Source organism: Carlito syrichta, unplaced genomic scaffold, assembly GCF_000164805.1.
Source record: "Carlito syrichta isolate Samal-C Ts95f unplaced genomic scaffold, Tarsius_syrichta-2.0.1 Scaffold315407, whole genome shotgun sequence".
Lineage (NCBI taxonomy): Eukaryota > Metazoa > Chordata > Mammalia > Primates > Tarsiidae > Carlito > Carlito syrichta.
The window spans coordinates 975,990-997,028 of NW_007259503.1; the positions used below are offsets into that span (position 1 = coordinate 975,990).

Below are 21,039 nucleotides of genomic sequence, written 5' to 3' on the forward strand. Positions count from 1 at the left end.
TTGGAATTCTGAGTATATGTGTTCCAGGAAAACATATAAATAAGTTGAGAAGTATTTAATTATATTACTCTATGGTCAGAAAATTGTAGCATTGAGTAATTTTGATATGTAAAAATTCAAGTGGGGAGTGAATTAGAAAACTGAAAGGAGAAGAGAGGATGAGAAAGCACATATCTTATGTATAACCTCTGAAATGTAACCTCTGTTTCTCAGGGTTAATTGTTTTATTTCCTAGTACTGATTATTTGCACTAAGACTGAACTAGAATTCATTAAAAAAAAAAAAAAAACCCAACAAAGCAAAACAAAAACCTATAGGCCCAGACTAGTGAAATAGAAGAAAATCTCAGTAGGATAATGATACTTCAATAGCTTGATAAATAAAGTCAGTTAGAGTAGAAGTTTTAGAGTGTCTTTTGATATAACTACAAATTTACTGACATCTCTAAATTAAAAAATACATGCCTTTCATTCACCTTGAAACATTCAAAATGTCATTTAAAAATTCTTCTCCTCTCCTCTTGAAAAATGAACTTTAAAAGTAAAAGTAACACTTCTCATAGCATGTGAAGACAGGGGAAATTACTAGAGACTTCGTGCAGTTTCCAAGTGAGGGCAGATGGTTTGGTTTCCTTTGCCCAAAACTGAGCATGGGACAGGATCAGCCTTGTGGGACAGCACCTCTGGCATTTGATCCCCTTCTCCATTGCTTCCTCTGCCCACGCTTCTCTTCCTATCTCTGTGAGTTTCTGTTTCTTTGTGAGTCTTGTTCCATTTAACTTTTTCAGGGGGTTGGCTCTTCTTTTTCTTTTTCTATGTTTTCTATCCTCTTTGTTTTTTCTTATCTATTGGTTCTTAGTTTTATACACCATCTCCCACTACCTGCATTTTTTTCCCTTTTTCTCTTGACCTTTTCTGTTTGCCTTTATTCTTTAATAAGCTTTTCTGTGTGTCTCTTCCCCACTCTTTTCTATCTCTTACTGTCTCCCTTCTTGCCCTGTTCTCAGCTTAACTTATCTGGCCACATGGGAATAAAAAAATTCTTAGCTTCTGTATTGAGCATCTTAAACATTTGTATTTTAAATGAAATATCTAACCCTTACTGTTATCCTTTGGATAAATATTTTTATTTAGGTGACTCTTAGTGTGAATTTTTTTCAACCCTTATGTTTTGTGGTAGGGAAATTTTACCCTAGCTTAAAAAGAAAAAGTTTGATTTTGTAATGTTTGGTATACATAATGTTTTTGAATATTCTTTGTTTTATATGTTAAAAATACTGGGATATAAGTTTCTAAGTAGAACATCATTTACATTTTAAAATATACTTCAGAATATGACTTTTCTTAAAAAAAATAGAGGCTCCTATGTTATTTTCAGAAATTGTAACTTGTGAATACAAATCTAGTCTTCATTGTGAAATAACTTATGCTTGTTTATTCAAATATATACTTACCAATACTATGTATTATCAGAGTTTGCAGATACAAAAGGAATGATATAACACTAAGTCTTCCCAGGATGCTATCTCGAGAACTAGATGTTCACTTGGTTCTGATTTTGAAGCTTTTTAGTTTCGTTGATTTTAGAACTTGCCTTCAAAATATGACATCTGACCTTCCATATCTTAGACACCTGTTACTCCTTTTTTTAATCTCTGCATTGTCTTCTATATGCTTTGGTAGCATGCTTTGAAAATTAACTCTTCTGTTTGAAGCTGTAATAGTCAAGATTAAAAATTAACTTTTTATCTTTGAGTTTACTATATAGCATTTATCTCTTAGTGATGGTGTTCATGAAAAACAGATAAGGGAGTACAAGCTTATAAACGTTGAATGGAAAATGTTTTAGAAGTTAAGCTGGTTTCTTGGGTGTTTAATTCAATGTTTGAAGAGCATAATTCAGATTTAAATTAAGAGTAACTTATTTAGCAACATGTTGGAGTTGAGGGGTGCAGTGTGGTGTTTCAGTAGTTTTTAATGTAGTAAGTTTATTTACAAACATATCCAATATGCCATGAGTTCAAGAGTTTGATTCATTTTTCAAGGAGACTGCACCTCTTAAAGTGCTCTTCATATCTGTTAAATGGATGAACTTAAAACATCTTTACTTCTTAAGGAGTTGGTGTCTTACTATAAAGAAAGGTGCAGAACACCCAGATCCAAAGTACAATGTCATCATCACTAGCAACCGCCACTTGTTTTCCACCGAAAATGGCAAATTTTTCCCCTGGCTCTCCTCGTAGTGGCTCCTGCGGACTGCAGAGGTTGTGAACCTCCAGGTGCCCTGACCCCCACATGGCGCTGCTGCAAGCTCCGCGAAAGGGCAGAGGCCAAAGGTGGAAAAAATGGTGGCACTACCCCAAGACCTCCCTTTTCATGACCTTGCTCCTAATGTAGTTTTTAAATGTTAAATGGTAGCTTTATGTGACAGGAATTCTAGCAATCTATCAGAATTATATATTCTGAAAACAAATTGTTTAAAATGTAAGGTTACTCGTGACTGTGACAGGAAAGTGCTAGTCAAGTTAGAATGTCATACAGCATTTAGGGAGATCATAATTTTAATTATTGATTAAGAAATGTATTAATTGATTGTTTTTACATTTTTAGTTATAATTATATAATAAAGCTTATGTTTTTGAAAGAGTGGAAACTTACAGTAGAATATTGGATTTTAAAAACTATTTTATTGAGGCCAGAGTCAGTGGCTTATGCCTGCAATCCCAGCACTTTGAGAGGTCGAGGTGGGAGGATCACTTGAGGCTAGGACTTCGAGAGAAGCCTGGGCAACATAGTGAGACCCCTTCTCTACAAAAAAAGTGTAGTGACTTGCGCTGCCTGTAGTCCTGGCCATTTGGGAGGCTGAGGTAGGGGATCACCTGAACCCAGTTTGAGGTTGTGGTAAGCTATGATTGTGCCATTGTATTCTAGTCTGGGTGATACAGAGTAAGACCCATCTTTAAAAAAAAATCCAACATTTTATTATGAAATATTTCAAGTATAAAAGTGTAAGATGAATTAAAGAACACCCATTTGTCTACATCTCCCCCAACTTGATAGAACTGCTTATATAATTGAAGCCCATTTTGTACCCCTCTCTGATTGTGCAGCGTCCTCTCAACTTTCCCCACTAGCATAACTAGTATTCTGAATTTGTTATTTGTCATTGACTTAACATTAGATTTTTTTATTACTGCTTTTGTAGTTCTTTTTTTTTTCTTTTTTTTGAGTAGGAATCTCCTTGTGTCACTCAGGCTAGAGTGCAGTGGCACGCTTATGGCCACCGCAGCCTTGACCTGCTGGGCTCAGGCTATCCTTCCACTTCAACCTTCCAAGTAGCTGGAAAAACAGGCGCTCACTACCATGCCTGGCTAAATTTTTAAAAAAATTTATTGTAGAGGTGAGGTCTTGCCATGTTGCCCAGGCTAGTCTTCGACCCGTGGGTTCAGGCAGTCCTCTTACCTCAGCCTCCCAAAGTGCTGGGATTACAGGCATGAACCACCATGCCTGGCTACTTTTGTAATTCTAATGATATCAAAGGGAAAAATATTTTGAATGTAATTCCTATTTTAATTTGCTCTTGTTTTTTTTTTTTTAAATTTTTTTAGCAAATAGAATTTATTGAGAGGACAGAAAAGCTCCCAGAGCGAGAAGGGACCCCAGGGGGTTGCCCAGTTTGCTCCTGTTTTATTGGTGTATTTTAGGTCATACTTGTATTATAAAGTATTATAGATTGCTAAAGTCATCTATTTACTAATTGACAGTACAGTTTCATGAAATTTTAGGCTACCTAATGGACTGTCATTATTTTGTTTAAAATATTTACCAGGTTATAAATTATAATTTGAAATGTAGATATACCACAGTATGGGAATTCAAACATGGATATAGATTATGTTCAGATTAACTGTCTTTTTTAATAGGACAATAACAAACTTTATATAACAACAGCAGTAATTAATACTGTTAATTTCTAAAGTTGCTTACCGCTTTTATTGCTTTAATAGTTATGCCATAGTTTGCTTTGCAATGCTGAATATGCTGTCTTGTCTTCATGATGTTTTTATTAAGTTGTACTGTAAAGATAAGTAATTATCTTTTTCATTTTTGTGCAGATGATCATCTGGTTGGAGAAGATGCTAGATAAAATAATTAGCATTTTCATCATATTTTTGTTAGTTATAGGAACCCTTCTTTTAGCCCTACTCCTGACTGCAAAGGTAGGGTGCATCAATTACTATTACCATTAATAAATTCTTAATTGTTAGAGTTATAATATGGTTAAGAAACTAGTAGACGTGGCATGGAAAATGTTACTTGTCTTAAAAATATGTATAACTGAAGTATTTATGATTTTTATATTATTAATTTTGCCATGAATTTGCCTAGCTTATTTCTTTTCAAATGTCTTTTATATGAGTTTTTATTTTATCATCAAAATCCTCAGGAGTAAATGCGGATGAAAAAATGAGATACTGAGGAACAAGTGGCTTTTAAAAAAAAAAAAAAATAGAATTGTAATCTGGTCTTAATGACTTCTAATCCAGTTAGTACTGTTCACTAGAACAGCATTTTTTGATTAACTCCTTCCCTTTTTGTCTCATTGGTCTTTCTTTTTGCAGACATATTGCAGGATCTTGATTTCTCGCTTTCCAGGTCCCACCAGCTTACATTTCTTCTTCTCCTTTTTATCTCCTCAAAGAAAGTCATTCCACAAAGCACAGCTAAATTTTTATCTCTACAGTGATGTCTCTTACTAGTTTTTTTTTTTTTTTAAGGCTAGTCAAGTCATACTCGTTTATTTATTTATTTGCTTTTATAGTACATTTTAATTTTTATTTTATCTGAACTCTGCATCCCAGATTTTGGTATGTTGTTTTCAAGGAAATGTGATGATTACATGAAATCATGGATATAAAAGTTTTTTTTTAATACTTGCAGTTCTGTAGAGATATGTTAGTAACTATTGATAATTTAATATATAGCAGTTTGCTAAGTAATTGCATTGTTTCTTGTTATGTGATATCTCCACTTGGAAGCCCTATTCTCAATCTCAGCCTCATTATACCCTCAAACTTGTCTTACCTTTTGCTTCTAAAAACCTGCTTTCCTAGTACTTCTGTATCAATCTCTGTAGTTTCTGTCTATTCTTTAGCTATTAATTATGTATAGTCACATGTACTCTACAGACTTGTTTAGAGGCTTTTATTTTTGTCATATTTACCCTGAATCCCTGCCACTGTGCAATCTTGCATTCTAGTTCTTAGAGAAACCTCTCATCAGCATGCCTTTCCTTTCTCCTGTCTCCTGCTCTTCTTTCTCTTCTTTATTCTTTTGCGTAAGGTCTTTTTACCTGGCTATATCAATCTTTAAGTCCTTTTACTTTGTTCATTCCATGCTTCAGTGAGCTTTTGATTCTTGAACTTTGGTAACAGGTATTACTGAACCATTTATTATTGGTCTAGGATTCATGCAAACTGAGCTTTTGAGGGAATTTTATTGGTTATCTAATTCATTCTCCCAGTTAATAAAGGTATCATTCTCCAAAATATTCTTGATGGTATCCTCTAAAATGTCTAAAGACATCTCAAATGTAACATGGCGTAAGCGAAACTCCAGATCTTCTCTGCTTATCTGATCTTCTCATCGTCTTTCAGTGACAACTCCATTATTCTGCTTGCTCAGATAAAGAGCGTCAGATCATCCTTGACTACTCTCTTTGTTCTGTGTCCAGATCCAGTTTGTCAGAAAATCCTTTTTGGCTCCACCTTACTAATATTCTATAGTAATATCATGGTGAGGATGTCACATAATTCCTTTCCACAAAAATCAAGAATAAAACAGCATAAGATTATTAAAAATATCAGTTAAAGGCATTGGAATACAACCAGTTAGGCAAGAACTTGGGGAGTGTTTGATAATGAAAAGCTGCTGCCATAGCTCGTTGAAGCAGGTAGTTTGTAGCTTTCCTGTTTGGAACTATCCTAGCTTGGCAGCAAAAACCTGTAGCTTTTCCTGAAGGAGGTCTTCTTTCATGCACAGATGTGTTTAGGTTTGATGTAGTTTCATTTGTCTATTTTTGCCTTTGCTGCCTTTGTTTTTGGTGACATAGCTAAGAAATCATTTCCAAATTAATTGGAGATGAGCTGAGCCTCAGAGATCTGTGGGAAAATATCAGACATTCTAGCAGACACATAATTGGCATTCCAGAAGATGAGAAGAGGAAAAGAGGAAAAATTTGAGGAAATAATGGTCAGACACTTTCACATTTGGTGAAAAACATTAAGAGATCCAAGAAGCTCAACAAACCTTTAGTAGAATAGACATACTCAAACACAAATCCATACCTAGACACATTATAGTCAAACTGTTGAAAGCTAAAGATCAAGAGAAAGCCTTGAAGGAAGCAAGAGAAAAGGACAAAATAAAAACATTTCTATCCCGCGCCTTTGGGAGGCTGAGGTGAGTAGATTCCCTGAGCCTGTGGGTTCGAGACCTGCCTGGGCAACTTGGCAAGACCTCATCTTTACAATAAATCAAAAATGAGCCAGGTGTGGTAGCACGCACCTGTAGTTCCAGCTACTTGGAAAGCTGAGGCGGAAGGATCGCTGGAGCCCAGCAGGTCGAGGCTGTGGTCGCCGGGAGCGGCCACTGCACTCCAGTCTGGGTGACAGAGTAAGACTCCAACTCAAAAAAACCCAAAACATTTCTAGGTAAACAAAAACTGAGAGAATTCATTGATAGTAGACCTTCACTATAGGGAATACTAAGGGAATTCCATCAGAATGAGGAGAAATGACCCCAGAAATAACTTGAATCCAAAGGAAGGAATGAAGGACACTTGGAAAATATGTGAGTACATATAAAAGTTATATTTTCCCTTCTCTTCTTAATTTATTTAAACAACATATGACTAATGAAAAATTATAATACTATATTGTGGACTTTATAACATACATAGGTATATTTGTATATAAAACCATAAGAGAAAAAAGAGGGTTGGGGGAAATGGAACTGTAGTGGTGTGAAGTTCTTTTACTGAATATAGATCAGTGTTAACTGGAAGTAGATTGTGATACATTTTAAGATGTGTGATAAGTTTTAGATAAGTTAAACAGCAACCATTTAGGTTTCAGGGAACTAAATGGTATACTAAAAATATTTGCTGAACACAAAAGAAGGCAGTACAGGAGGAACAAAGGAACAATAGAGATGGGACAAATAGAAAGCAAATGACAAAATCACAGGCCTAAATCCAATCATTCCCATACTTATATTACATGAGAAGCAGCTAAACATGCCAATGAAAAGACAGAAATTGACTAGGTGCAGTGGCTCATACCTGTAATTCCAGCACTTTGGGAGTTCGAAGTAGGAGAATTGCTTGAGTCTGGGAGTTCAAGACCAGCTTAGGCAACATAGTGAGACCTTATCTCTACAAAAAAAAAAATTAAAAATTGGCTGGTTGTGGTAGTGCGCATCTATAGTCCCAGGTACTTGGTAGGTCGAGGTAGACGGATTGCTTCATCACAGAAGGTGGAGGCTGAAGTAAGCTGTGATTGTGCCACAGTACTCCAACCTGGGTGACAGAGTGAGATGCCAACTGGGGAAGTATTTAAAATGATATATTGTGCAAACTACAAATAGAAAATATGTGTAGTGATTATATATTAATGTCAGACAAAATACATTTTGTTTGTTTGTTTTTTGAGTTGGAGTCTCACTTTGTTGCCCAGACTGGAGGGCAGTGGCATGCTACTGGCCACCACAGCCTCAACCTGCTGAGCTCCAGCGATCCTTCTACCTCAGCCTTCCAAGTAACCGGAACTACAGGTGTGGGCTACCATGCCCAGCTAATTTTTATTGTAGAGATAAGGTCTTGCCAAGTTGCCTGGGTGGGTCTCAAAGCTGTGGGCTCAGGCAGTCCACTTGCCTTGGCCTCCCAAAGTGCTGGAATTACAGGCTGAGCCACTGAGCCCGGCCACAAAATACATTTTCAGAAAGAAATATTACTAGAGGCTGAGTATGGTGACTCATGTCTATAGTCCCAGTGCTTTGGGATACAGGAGGATAGCTTGAGACCAGGAGTTTGAGACCAATCTGGGCAACATAGCAAGACCCTACCTTTACAGAAAAATTTAGAAATTAGCTGGATGTGGTGGCAGAGAGAATTTTTTGAGTCCAGGAATTTGAAGTGGTTACAGTGAGCTATGATTGTGCCACTGCACTTCAGCCTGGATGACAGAGTGAGATCTTGTCTCTTTAAAAAAAAAGAGGAGGGAAGGAAAGATTACTGGAGACAAATAAGGACTTTTCATAAGGATAAGAGTTAATATTGCTGCCAGGCATGGTGGCTCATGCCTGTAATCCCAGCGTTTTGGGAGTTGGTAGTGAGAAGATTGCCTGAGCCCAGGGTTTCGAGACCGGCCTGGGCAACTTGGTGAGACCTTGTCTCTACAATAAATCAAAAAAATTATCAGGGTGTGATCGCATGTGCCTATAGTTCCAGCTACTTAGAAGACTGAGGCAGAAGGATCACTTGAGCCTAGCAGGTCGAGGCAGTGGTAGCCATGAGCATGCCACTGCACTACGGCCTAGGCTACAAAGTGAGACTCTAACTCAGAACAAAACGAAAATGCCACAATTACAAATGTAAATGCTTCTAAAAACAGAGCTCTAAAATATAATACATGAAATCAGACATTCAGAATTAAAAGGAGAAAAAGACAAATCTATGATTATAGTTAGTATTCAGTAGTCCTTGGAATAATTGAGAAAATAAGTAGACAATCAGTGAGGTTATTTAGAAGCCTTTTAAAACACTATTATCTATTGACAATTAGGAATTACATCCTTTTCATGTAGACATGAAGCACTCACCAGGATATTAAACGTAGAGCATGTTCTCTGACACAACAGAATTAAATGAGAAGAAATCTAGAAATACTCTGGATATTTAGGAATAAAGCAACAGCCGGGCTCGGTGGCTTAACCTGTAATCCCGCGCTTTGGAAGGCCAAGGTGAGTGAATTGCCTGAGCCCGCATGTTCGAGACCCACCTGGGCAACTTGGTGAGACCTCATCTCTACAATAAATCAAAAAAATTAGCCGGACGTGGTAGTATGCACCTGTAATTCCAGCTACTTGGAAGGCTGAGGCGGAAGGATCGCCGGAGCCCAGCAGGTTGAGGCTGCGGTGGCCGGGAGCGTGCCACTGCACTCCAGTCTGGGCGACAGAGTGAGACTCCAATTCAAAAACATACAAATAGGGCCGGGCTCGGTGGCTCAGCCTGTAATCCTGTACTTTGGGAGGCTGAGGTGAGTGAATTGCCTGAGCCCGCGGGTTCAAGACCTGCTTGGACAACTTGGCGAGACCTCATCTCTACAATAAATAAAAAATTAGCCAGGTGTGGGAGCGCGTGCCTGTAGTTCCAGCTACTTGGAAGGCTGAGGCGGAAGGATCGCCGGAGCCCAGCAGGTTGAGGTTGCGGTGGCCGGGAGCGGCCACTGCACTCCAGTCTGGGCAACAGAGTGAGACTCCAACTCAAAAAATAAAATAAAATAAAAAGAAATTAAGCAACATACATCTAATTCTAAATCTGTGGACTGGGAAGAAATTGCAGGGGAAATTATGACATTTTGAAGTGGATGAAAATGAAACCAGTGCTTATCAAAATTTGTGGGATGCAGCTAAAGCAGTTCTTAGAGGGAAGTTTATGGCATTAAATGCTTATATTAGAAAAAAGAAGCAATCTAAGCTTCCCTCTTAAGCTAGCAAAGAAGAGCAAATTAAATACAAAGTAAATGGAAGGAAGGAAATAAGATCAAGTTCAGATCAGTGTAAGTGGAAATGGAGAAGCAATAAGAAAAAATGTTAATAAAACCGAAAGCTGGTCCTTAGAAAAACGTCAATAAAATTGAAAATTTTTTAGTTATACTGATTAAGAAAAAAAGGAAAGAAGATACAAATATATCAAGTATGAAAGAGGAGATATCTCTACATATCTAACAGATTTTAAAAGAATAACAAAGGAATATTGTGAACAACTTTATGCCAAGTTTGATAACTTACATTTCTTTTCTTTTTTTTTTTTTGAGTTGGAGTCTCACTCTGTTGTCCAGACTGGAGTGCAGTGGCCTCTCCTGGCCACTGCAGCCTCAACCTGCTGGGCTCCAGCGATCCTTCCATCTCAGCCTTCCAAGTAGCTGGAACTACAGGCGTGTGCTACCATGCCCGGCTAATTTTTGTTTTTGTTTTTGATTTATTGTAGAGATGAGGTCTTGCCAAGTTGCCCAGGCGGGTCTCGAACCCGCGGGCTCAGGCAATCCACTCACCTCAGCCTCCCAAAGTGCAGGATTACAGACTGAGCCACCGAACCCGGCTGGAGAGATTTCTTATAAGGAATAAATAAAACAGATTCAAGAAGAAATAGAAAAACTGAATAGCCTTATATCAAGAAAGAAATTGAATTAGTGTTTGAAAGTCTTTCAATTATAGTTCAGGCCCAGATGGTTTCACTGATGAGGTTTATTAAATGTTTAATGAAGAAATTAATACCTCTTTCAGATAGCAGAGGAAGTAATACTTTCCAACTCATTTTATGATGCTAATATTGCCCAGATACCAAAGTCAAAGACATTCATTGGAAAGGAAACTGCAGACTAGTTTCCCTTGAAACAGACACAGAAATCGTTAACAAAACATTAGCAGATGAAATATGTAAAGAAGATAACATACCATAAGTATGTAGGTTTATTTCAGGCATGCAAAATTGGTTTCACTTGAAACAGTCAACAGAAGATGTATCTTTTTTTTTTGATTTATTGTAGAGATGAGGTCTCACTGCCCGGGTGGGTCTCGAACCCGCGGGCTCAGGCAATCCACTCATCTCAGCCTCCCAAATGCATGGGATTACAGGCTGAGCCACCGAGCCCGGCCAGAAGATGTATCTTGAATCCTGTTGCTTCTTGCCTCACTGCTACTTTTGCCCTGCTCAGAGCTATCTTTGTTCTCTCTTGGATTATTGCAGTATTCTCCCAGCTGATTTCCCTGCTTCATCTTTTGCCTCATTTAATCTGTTCTCAACATAGCGTCCGAATTTACTTTAAAAATCTAAGATTTTGTCACCTCTAAGCTTAAAGCCCATATCCGACAAAATGAAAGCCAAATTCTTCCCAAGAATTAGTAAGGCTTTATTCAGTCTGACTTTTTTTTCTGTCATTGTATTTCAGTTGATTTTCTCCCCATTGTGTCTGAAATCAGATTGTTTTCCTTTTCAAGCTACAGTTCTGGGTTTTTTTGTTTGTTTGTTTTTTGGTTTTTGGTGTTCTCCCTACTCTTCTGGGACCCTACAGAATTAGAAGTGGATTCCTTTGGCAGCTGTGTATGTCTTTGTTAGGATACCTAGACTATTCTATTCTGGATTTTATATGTAACTTTGGCTAGTGATTTTGCCACTTGGTTAAGGTTATACCCATCCCTGTGGGAAAATACTTTTTATCTTTATATTGTTTTCCTCAATTCCTTGTATGCTCTGGAACTTTCACGGCAGAAAGGGACAGAGACAGAGGGTGAGTGGAGGACTATTGCTCTCTTTTCTCTGATTTATTCTTTTCTCCCCCCCATTACAGTTGCTTTCCCTCCTCAGTCAGAAAAGGATAGAGATTTGGCTGCTTTTCTCCATGTTACCTGTGAATCTCAGTAATTTTTGAACTCACCTCTGAGTGTGAGGGTCAGTTTAGGAGTGAGCTGTTATACCTGTTTGTTGTGCTTCAGGATGTTTTGTTTTTTTTTTACTTGCTTCACATTTATCAAATTATGCTTCTTTTCTTGTGAAGGTGTTGGGTAAATTTTATTTTCAACTGGTTTCTTTTTTAACACCCTCGTTTTGTTCGTTATTGAGCATGGCAAATTCAGAGGTGTAGTTTCTGTTGCTTTTTTATTCAGAACCTTAACTCAGTCGGTTAATTGCCTGTATCTCTTACACTACATTATAATTCTGTTAGCTCACATAATGCTGATATTATTTACATAGGTACACAAACACCCATACGCAATGTATATACACACATATATATGCAAATGAAATATAGTTATGTGCATGTGTTAAGTATTTGCACATATCTGGTTAGGTTTTGTTTTTTTTTTAGTTGTTGAGCTTATTTTTATTATTATTATTTTTGAGTTGGAGTCTCACTCTTTCACCCAGACTGGAGTGCAGTGGTTGCTCCCGGCTACCGCAGCCTCGACCTGCTGGGCTCCGGCGATCCTTCCGCCTCAGCCTTCCAAGTAGCTGGAACTACAGGCGCGCGCTACCACACCCGGCTAATTTTTTGATTTATTGTAGAGATGAGGTCTCGCCAAGTTGCCCAGGTGGGTCTTGAACCCGCGGGCTCAGGCAATTCACTCACCTCGGCCTCCCAAGGTGTAGGATTACAGGCTGAGCCACCGAGCCCGGCCTAGTTGTTGAGTTTAAAGGCAGGGAGCTGTCATGAACTTTTTATTGTGCATAGGATATTATGTATATCAACTTTGCAGTGCATGTTTTTAAATTAATTAAAGCTTAGATGTATATTTGTTTGATTCTAAAAGCATTGTTCCAATAATAGAATAGAAAAATAAATGTTATATTTGGCTTATTTTTTTATTGAGATTCTTCTCTCTGTTTATCTGTAATGCAGGTACATCAAGAGAGTGTACACATGATTGAAGTCACAAGTAATTTGATTAATGAAACTCTAGCAAATCACCCTGAGTGGGCAAAGTAAGAATATTGTTTTGAAAAGAACAGAGATGGATGACCTAGTTTTAGCATCTGTTTGCATGAAATGCTCTTCATTGGTTCAGCTACATTGGAAGATAAAAGATAGGGTTTGCCAAAGCTTTGATGAATATCATTTTTGTCGAAGAATGACATATAATAACAGGGGTAGAGAGAAGTGCTTAAGATTTTAGGAACAATTTATAGAAAATGATACCTTAAGTTTTGAGATTTATGGTTTGTAGCATGTTTATAATTTACAAAGTACTTTTACCTATCTTGTATCATTGTTCCTTACAGTGACTATTTGAGATAGAGATCCCCATTTCACAGTTAAGGAAACAAGATCAAAGGTTAAGGAATTTGAGATAATAATCCTTCAGTAGCAGAATCAACACTTATAACCACTGCTTTTGACCATCTGAAGAGAATTTTCCACTGTAACATCTCAGTTTTCTTTTCTTTTCTTTTTTTTTTTTTGAGTTCGAGTCTCACTCTGTCGCCCAGACTGGAGTGCAGTGGCCGCTCCCGGCCACTGCAGCCTCGACCTGCTGGGCTCCGGCGATCCTTCCGCCTCAGCCTTCCAAGTAGCTGGAACTACAGGCGTGCGCTACCACGCCTGGCTTATTTAGTGATTTATTGTAGAGATGAGGTCTCGCCAAATTGTCCAGGTGGGTCTCGAACCCATGGGCTCAGGCAATCCACTTACCTCAGCCTCCCAAAGGTGCGGGATTACAGGCTGATCCACCGATGTTCTATATACTTTTTTTTTTTAAAGAATCAAGTTCTTGCTATGTTGCCCAGGCTAGTCTTAGTCCTTGGACTCAAGTGATCTTCCTGTGTAGCTAGGACTACAGGCATGTGTCACTCCACTCAGCTTTATAATTCTTTACATATTTCCATATTATTCCATATTATTTTTGTGGAGGAGTGGGCAAATTATAGCCCAGGGCCAGATTTAGCCACCTGTTTTTGTAAATAAAGTTTTACTGAAACACACCTATGCCCATTGTTTTATATATTGTTTCTGGCCGTTTTGGGGTAGCAAGGGCAGGCAGAATTGAGTAGTTGTGGCAGAAAGGATATGTTTGCAAAGCCTAAAATATTTGCCCTCTGGCAGTTTGCAGAAAACGTTTACCAACCTCTGTCTTAAAGGATCTCTTTGTGTACTTGTTTAATTTAGCTTCTGTAGGAAGGGTTTTATATTTAGGGTATGTTCAGCAGAGTTATGCTGTGCACCAAATGGAACATGATAACAAATTGCATGACCTGCTTTTTTTTCTCTTTTTTTTTTTGGTCAAGGTCTCACTCTGTTGCCCAGGCTTGAATGCAGTGACATGTTCAAATCTTACCACAGTCTCCAGCTCCTCGGCTCAAGTAATTCTCCTGTGTCAGCCTCGTGTGTAGCTGGGACTATAGGTGTGCACCACCACACTCAGATAGTGTTTTGATTTTTTGTAGAGACAAGGTTTTTCTATGTTGCTCAGGCTTTGATGTATTTTTTACTCACGTCAAGGTATCTCACTGATTTAAGTTAGGAAATAATCTGCCACTTTTAGGATTATAGGTTGAGATTTAACTTGATTTTTCTCTCTTGCCTCTGCTTTGTTTCTTCATACAAAACTTGCTCAGGACATAATTTGAGCTTGGTTTAGAATGAAACTTGAATATTCTTAAGAGAAGTATATGTCTTTTGAAATATAAATTGTTGTATATTTATGCAGTGGAATAATGCACAGCATTAAACAAAAATGAGCTAGTGATATATGCACTAATATGGATGAATCTCAAAATAAGCATCCTGAGAGAAAAAATTTATGCAATGAAGAGACCATATGGTATGATTCTGTTTCTGTAAAGCTCAAACTAATTTGTAGTGACAGAAGGATTAGTGATTGCCTGTGGATCAGGGAGACGTGGGGCTCCAGGATGGCATACACAGAGGGGCAAGGAAATTTTTGGGAGCAATAATATTAATTGTCTTGATTAAGGATGTAAGAAGAGGAATAGAATCATCAGATTAATTCTAGAACAGTCTTTCCTACTGCCTTGTGGAGAAAAGATGAAAAGGATACAAGACTTGGGTCATTGAGATGAGTTAAAAGCATTTAGAGTAAACCAGTTGAGAGGTGACAAAGCTCTGAGTTGTAGATAGTTGTAGTGAGGATGAAGAGGAAGGACAGATTCATGTGATTATAAGGGGTTTAGTAGGTGACTGATTGGGTATAATTTAGCATGATGCATATGTTTCTAGCTTTGAAAATTAGTGGATGATGGTGGATTCACCAAGATAGACTGGGGGAGAAAATATTTCCCTTTTTTTACGTGTGGAGTTTGAGGTGTTTGTGTAAGATGTATAGGGTGGCATCCAGTAAGCTGTCATCTGTGTAGGTATGCAGTTCAGGACAGAAACCTAGGGTGAAGTTAAAAAGTGGGCTGCCGGGTGTGGTGGCTTAAGCCTATAATCCCAGCACTCTAGGAGGCTGAGGCAAGAGGATTGCCTGAGCCCATGGGTTTGAGACCAGCCTGGGCAACATGGCAAAACCTTGTCTCTACAATAATAAAAAAAATTAGCTGGGCATGGTAGCTCGCACCTGCAGTTCCAGCTACTTGGAAGGCTGAGGTGGAAGGATCACCTGAGCCCAGCAGGTAGAGGCTGTGGTGGCTGTGAGCGTGCCATTGCACTCCAGTCTGGATGACAGAGTGAGACTCCAACTTAAAAAAAAAAAAAAAAAAAGTAGGCTGTTGTCGCGTGAGTCCAGGAATCAGATGAGAGGTCTGAGTTGGAACTAGGGTTTTGGGCAGCTTCAACATAAAGAAATAATGTATATATTTCATGGAAAGGATTCCTGGATGTGTACCCTATGGATCTTCAGCCTTTGAAGGTGAGCAGAAAATATTGGGTTGGCGAAGGAGAATGAGAATGAGCTATAAGACAAGTAAGAGTATAACCAAGGGAAGAGAACATTTTAAGAAAATAGTAGTGGTCAGCGTTGTCAAATTCCTGCAGAAAAAAATAAGAATGAAATTAGATTTAGCAACTGCAAGAGCATTTAATCGGTAGAGCTGAAGCCAATTAGATTGCAGCGTGTTGAGCAATTATTAGGAAGTGAGGAAGTGAAGAAAGCAAGTATGGACTATTCTTTCTCAAGTTTGCCTGTAAAAAAATAGATGGGGGTTGGAGGGAAGTTGTCTTCTTCTGTTTTGTTTTTTAAGATGGAGAGACTTCTTTATATACTGAAGGGAAAGAACTGGTATAGTAGAAGGGGTTGAAAATATTAGGAGAGAGGGATAATTCTTAGTGCATTACTCTGAGGAAGGAGCATGAATCAGATTCATGGCACAAGTACAGCAACTGAGGAAAGCAGTTCAGGATGGGTATGGGTGTAAATGCTGTGAGTTTAGTGGGATGAGTGGGGAATGTGGAAAATTGAGGGCCAAACACCTCTGAAGTAAGAATTGAGTCCTTCTGCCCTCTAGCTCTTTGGACATAATGCATTTTGAAGTGAGAATGGGGTAAAGGAGAAACCAACATGTCCTGGATATTAGATTTTAGGAAGGACTCATCTGGTATGCAAGCAAGTAGATAGAGCATTACATGGGATGATAGACCTTCTTCTAAGTATTTTCTTCTAGGGCTCAGTCTCAGCTTTAATATCAGAAGGGCTCCTTTTCTTTGGTGACCATTCTTTTGTAGTGGAAATAAGTCCAAAGTCCTTTCATCCTGCTTTTGAATTTAACAGCACTATCTCTGCTACTGTATTGAAGGCACATACAATCTGAGTAGCCTCAGGTTAGATGGTTGTAGAAAGGTGTTTTGTTTTTGTTTGTTGTTTTAGAGTTTGAAAGTGAATTGCATAACCATGTACAGGGGGGTGCCATGTACTCTTCACTCCATCTCCTCCCGTGTTGTCATCTAGCATAACTATAATACAATAAAATCAGGAAATACATTGACCTTTTTCAGATTTCACTAGTTTTACATGCACTGTGTGTGTGTGTGTGTGTGTGTTCTGTGTAATTTTATCATCTGTAGCTTCATATAATCTATCAACACACTCAAAATACAGAGCTGTTCTACCTTGTGACTCACTCATGCCACCCGTTAATAGCCATATCTACCTTCTACTGCCTCCTTCAACATATCCCTAACCCTTGGCAACCACTAATCAGATCTCCTTATCCAAAATATTGTTTCAAGAATGACATATAAATTCAGCCATGGCTTATGCAGCCTATTGAGATTGGATTTTGTCACTTAGCATAACCCCCTTGAAACCCATCCTTTTTATTGCTGATTAATACTCCATTTTGGAAGGTTTTTTTTTGAAACTGCTTAGACTTTGGTGATTCATGGAAGATTTGATTCTTTTGCAGCAGATTGGTGGGATTGGAATTGGAAACAGTGAGAGTGGGCATGAAGTGATAGTAATGGTTTCCTGAAAATCTTGGTACTCAGTGGATTCTGTCATGCCAAAGGCAGTTGGCCTTATGGGGAATTCATGTGGATACTCATAGTGGAGTAGATACAGTTAAGAATAAGTCAGATGGGCTAGGCGCGGTGGCTCACACCTGTAATCCCAGCACTTTGGGGTTCAAGACTAGCCTGAGCAATATGGTGAGACCTCATCTCTACAATAAATAAAAAAATCAGCAGGGTGTGGTGGCACATGCCTGTGGTTCCAGCTACTTGGAAGGCTGAGGTGGAAGGATCACCTGAGCCCAGCAGATCGAGACTGCGGTGGCCATAATTGTGCTGCTGTACTTCAACCTGGGGGACAGGGTGAGATTCCAACTCAAAAAAAAAGAGAATAAGTCAGATTTATTTTGTTCCAACTTGATGCATGTTTTATATGCTCTATGTAATACCTTGACTTCCAGTGGATGTGCCTGTTGGATAAATTAGAAAGAATAGGATCATTCTAGTAAAGTTTCAAAAAAAAAATGAAGATGAAGTTGTAGCACATCCTAGTTCCTGTCTTAGGCAATTCTGTTCACCGGGAACCCATTTTTTACTTTCTCCTGGTGAGTCTCAAGCCTGTTGATTCATACATCTCAGAACCCTCATTAGGAGATGGCACTAAAGTGGTGCTGACCCTTACTTGGGAGAAACCCAGTAGACTAAATGAAGTTGTTTTAATCTAGGCTGTTCTTTTGGTAGGTTGTAGGTGATAGAAATTAACCTTGACCCAGGAAGGTGAGGTTAGGCCAATCCAAACCGTAGGGACTTGGTTTTTGATGAAGGATCCCTCTCAACTGAGTAGGGAAGTTAGTGATTGGCTGAGGCAGTGACTCCAAAGAAGGAGCTCAGTTCAGGAGCTATGGTAGTGAAAGAGGCACATCCCAGTTCAGCCCAACTAAGACTGCTCAAATGTTTCTGGCTCCTTGTCTCCTCCTGTGGGGAGGTTGGAACTAAGTCAATGCCTTTGACTTGTCCCCATAATAGCCCCCTTCATCTATTGCTCTTAGGATACCTGCATGAGTACATAGGTGAAGTGTTTCCACAGTGGTCAGCAAGACTTTTTCCCAGGTCTAATAGATGTTTGTTAATCATTAAGGATTTATCCAGATACTTCTGTGACTCCTCACACTTTTAAATTACACTGCAGGATATTTTCCCCATAAAAGTATAGTACCATATAATGGAAAGTTGCAATCCCTTCAAGCCACTGAATACTAGAGTAATTTAAAAGCTACTTAAGTTTCTCCCAAATCACATTTCCTGTTTCCTATTCATATCCTTATGCTGTAAAATTAATATGCTTGTAAGCATCTCTAAAATTTTGTCTTACTTGCTGAGAACTATTTGAACAGACTGAGGAATTAGCGAAAAAGTTCCACAAATCCTTTATTTCGAGTGTAGGACAAACTGATTAATACTTACAGATTAAAACCACTACTGATTTGACATTGCACTTTTAAATTTATTCAAAATATCTTTTTTTTCCTTCTGGTTAAAGACCATCAGCTTCCTAGGCAACATGACTTTTGTGGCTATCAATGGCAATTAGCTCCCTTCCCTCCTGTTTCCACCTGCCACACTTCTCTCTCCTCTTTTCTCTCTCTCTCCAGGATCTCACTATGTTACCCAGACTGGATTTAAACTCCTGGGCTCAAGTGATCCTGTCATCTCAGCCCCTCAATAGCTAGGATTACAGTCACCTTTCTCTTTATGACTATCTTCCCCAACATACACAATACCTACTCCCATACATACACAAACACGTAAAGCTGCTGTGAGTTGAGGATGTTGTACCTTTGACTTTACCCTAATTAGCTGACTGTTTCTCGTATGCCAGCTTTGTAGGATGTGTCATTTTTGGGCCTCAGGAAAATAAATGACTAGCTACTTCTTGCCCTGGACTTTTGGCATCACTCATAAATAGCTGAAATCAGGACTTTTAAGTTTGTGAATGTCAACATCTTTAGTGCATAACATTGTGAGGAATAATTTAGAGAATATGTTAGCAAAGTTTCTGTTTTTGAAAGCATTGGGCATGTATAAAGGAATCTTGATTAAGGTATATGATGCAGAAAAATGGGGAGGCCTCTTCTCTCTACACAGAGTAAAGCTTGTGGACTACAGTTCCTTGCATAGCTAGAACTCTGCTCAAGAGTTCCTCCCATGTGAAAAGGTTCTTCAATGGATAGAAAGAAATTGGAGATAATTATTTAATTTTCTGTGTTCTTTCTTAGTTCTTCACTTCCTTAGATCAGTGGTTCTCAAACTTCAGCATCAGAATCACCTGTAGGGCTTATAAAGTGGAATCACCTGCAGGGAACCCCACCCTCCCAGAGTTCCTCTTTCAGTAGTTCTGTTAGAATCTTCATTTCTAACAGGTTTTCAAGCAGTTCTGATGCTGCTGGTGCAGTTTTGATGCATATTTTGAGAATCCTGTCCTAGATGCTGAATATCCCAGTGTTCCAGAACCACTTTCCCTGGTGCTGAGTAAGACAGATCACCCAGGACATGTTTGGACAGAGAAACCAGGCAGAGTGGAATGAAAGGGAAGTTGTGGGGAAAATGGGACTACAAACTGAGGAAAGATTGAAGGGACATCCTGAATGTTAGAATTAGGCCTGTTAGGCCCAAAAAAATCAAGGATTCCTGCTCATGAGGCTTTTGTATTTGTATATTGATAACTGATCAATAATTTGTTATTGATTGCTTAAGTACATCATGTTCAGAGCATTGTTGGTACAGTATACTAAAAGTATACTTTTTCATTTTTATTTCTTTGTTTTAAATTAGTTGGCTTCCTGAGGCTCAGGTAGTCCAAAGAGCCTTGAATTCTGCAGCTAACAATGTGTATCAGTATGGACGAGAATGGATAACCCACAAGGTAAGGAAAGAGCCTTTCTTTATGGCTTTCTATTTGTAGGGTCTTCACTGGTGGTGACTTCTTACTTTGATAAAGTATAAGAGATGCTATTTATAACAGTTTCTGAAATAGACTTATATATACAGGTCAACAAGCAACATATGATGAACTTAAAACCTTCTGAATGAGTATGTTGAATAGTACCTGAACTGTCTGAGAGGTTGGTAATTTCCTTTTCAAGATAGATCTGATTCATTTGTGCTTAGGACAGAATGATCAATCACTTTTTTAGGTGATCAAATAAGACTGTGGAGGAAAAGATATTAATGCATATTCCATCCTATTATCTGCTGATAACTGTGCTTGACCATTTCCAGTTAGTTTTATTTAATCTTTCTGAGAAACCTACTGCAGTCTGAATTATTTTGCCTGCATTACAGACGAGGAAATGGACTCAGAAGGCTGAGTAAATTTCCAGTGGTCCTGTAGTAAATTGTAGAGCTTGGTTTCAAACTGAAGACTAACTCTAAATCTCTTGTCTTTCTATGGTAGCACAATAGCAGTATGTGCTTGGAACTGGATTAAGTACTTTAATGTGGCACTTGAGATAAACCTTGTAGGAATGGCAGACCAAGGAAGAGTGGATTTTAAAAAGGGTGTTTATATGAACCAAAATACAGAGACATGAGTGTGCTTGAAGAGATGATCTAGAGGCTGAGACAGGAGTGTGCTTGAGAAAATGATCTTGACTGAAGTCGAGGAAGGGGAAATGAATGATAAAGGAAAAGGCAGTCGCTGCAGTTAAGGATTAGACTCCATAATATAGATTTAGGATACCCCTTTTCAGCCGGGCTCGGTGGCTCAGCCTGTAATCCCTCACTTTGGGAGGCTGAGGTGAGTGGATTGCCTGAGCCCGTGGGTTCGAGACCCGCCTGGGCAACTTGGTGAGACCTCATCT

At 38.6% G+C, this 21,039-nt stretch overlaps 1 protein-coding gene across 4 annotated transcripts in view; it reads left to right on the top strand.

The window, feature by feature from the left end:
* TMEM245 (transmembrane protein 245) overlaps positions 1-21,039 on the top strand; it is a 133,018-nt gene that overhangs the window by 37,514 nt on the left and 74,465 nt on the right. For all 4 annotated transcript variants that reach the window (XM_008072774.2, XM_021706310.1, XM_008072773.2 and 1 more), the window contains 3 exons: positions 4,115-4,219; positions 12,680-12,762; positions 20,012-20,102. In XM_008072774.2, coding sequence (XP_008070965.1) covers positions 4,115-4,219; positions 12,680-12,762; positions 20,012-20,102 — 279 coding nt within the window. The remainder of the gene's footprint in view (positions 1-4,114; positions 4,220-12,679; positions 12,763-20,011; positions 20,103-21,039) is intronic.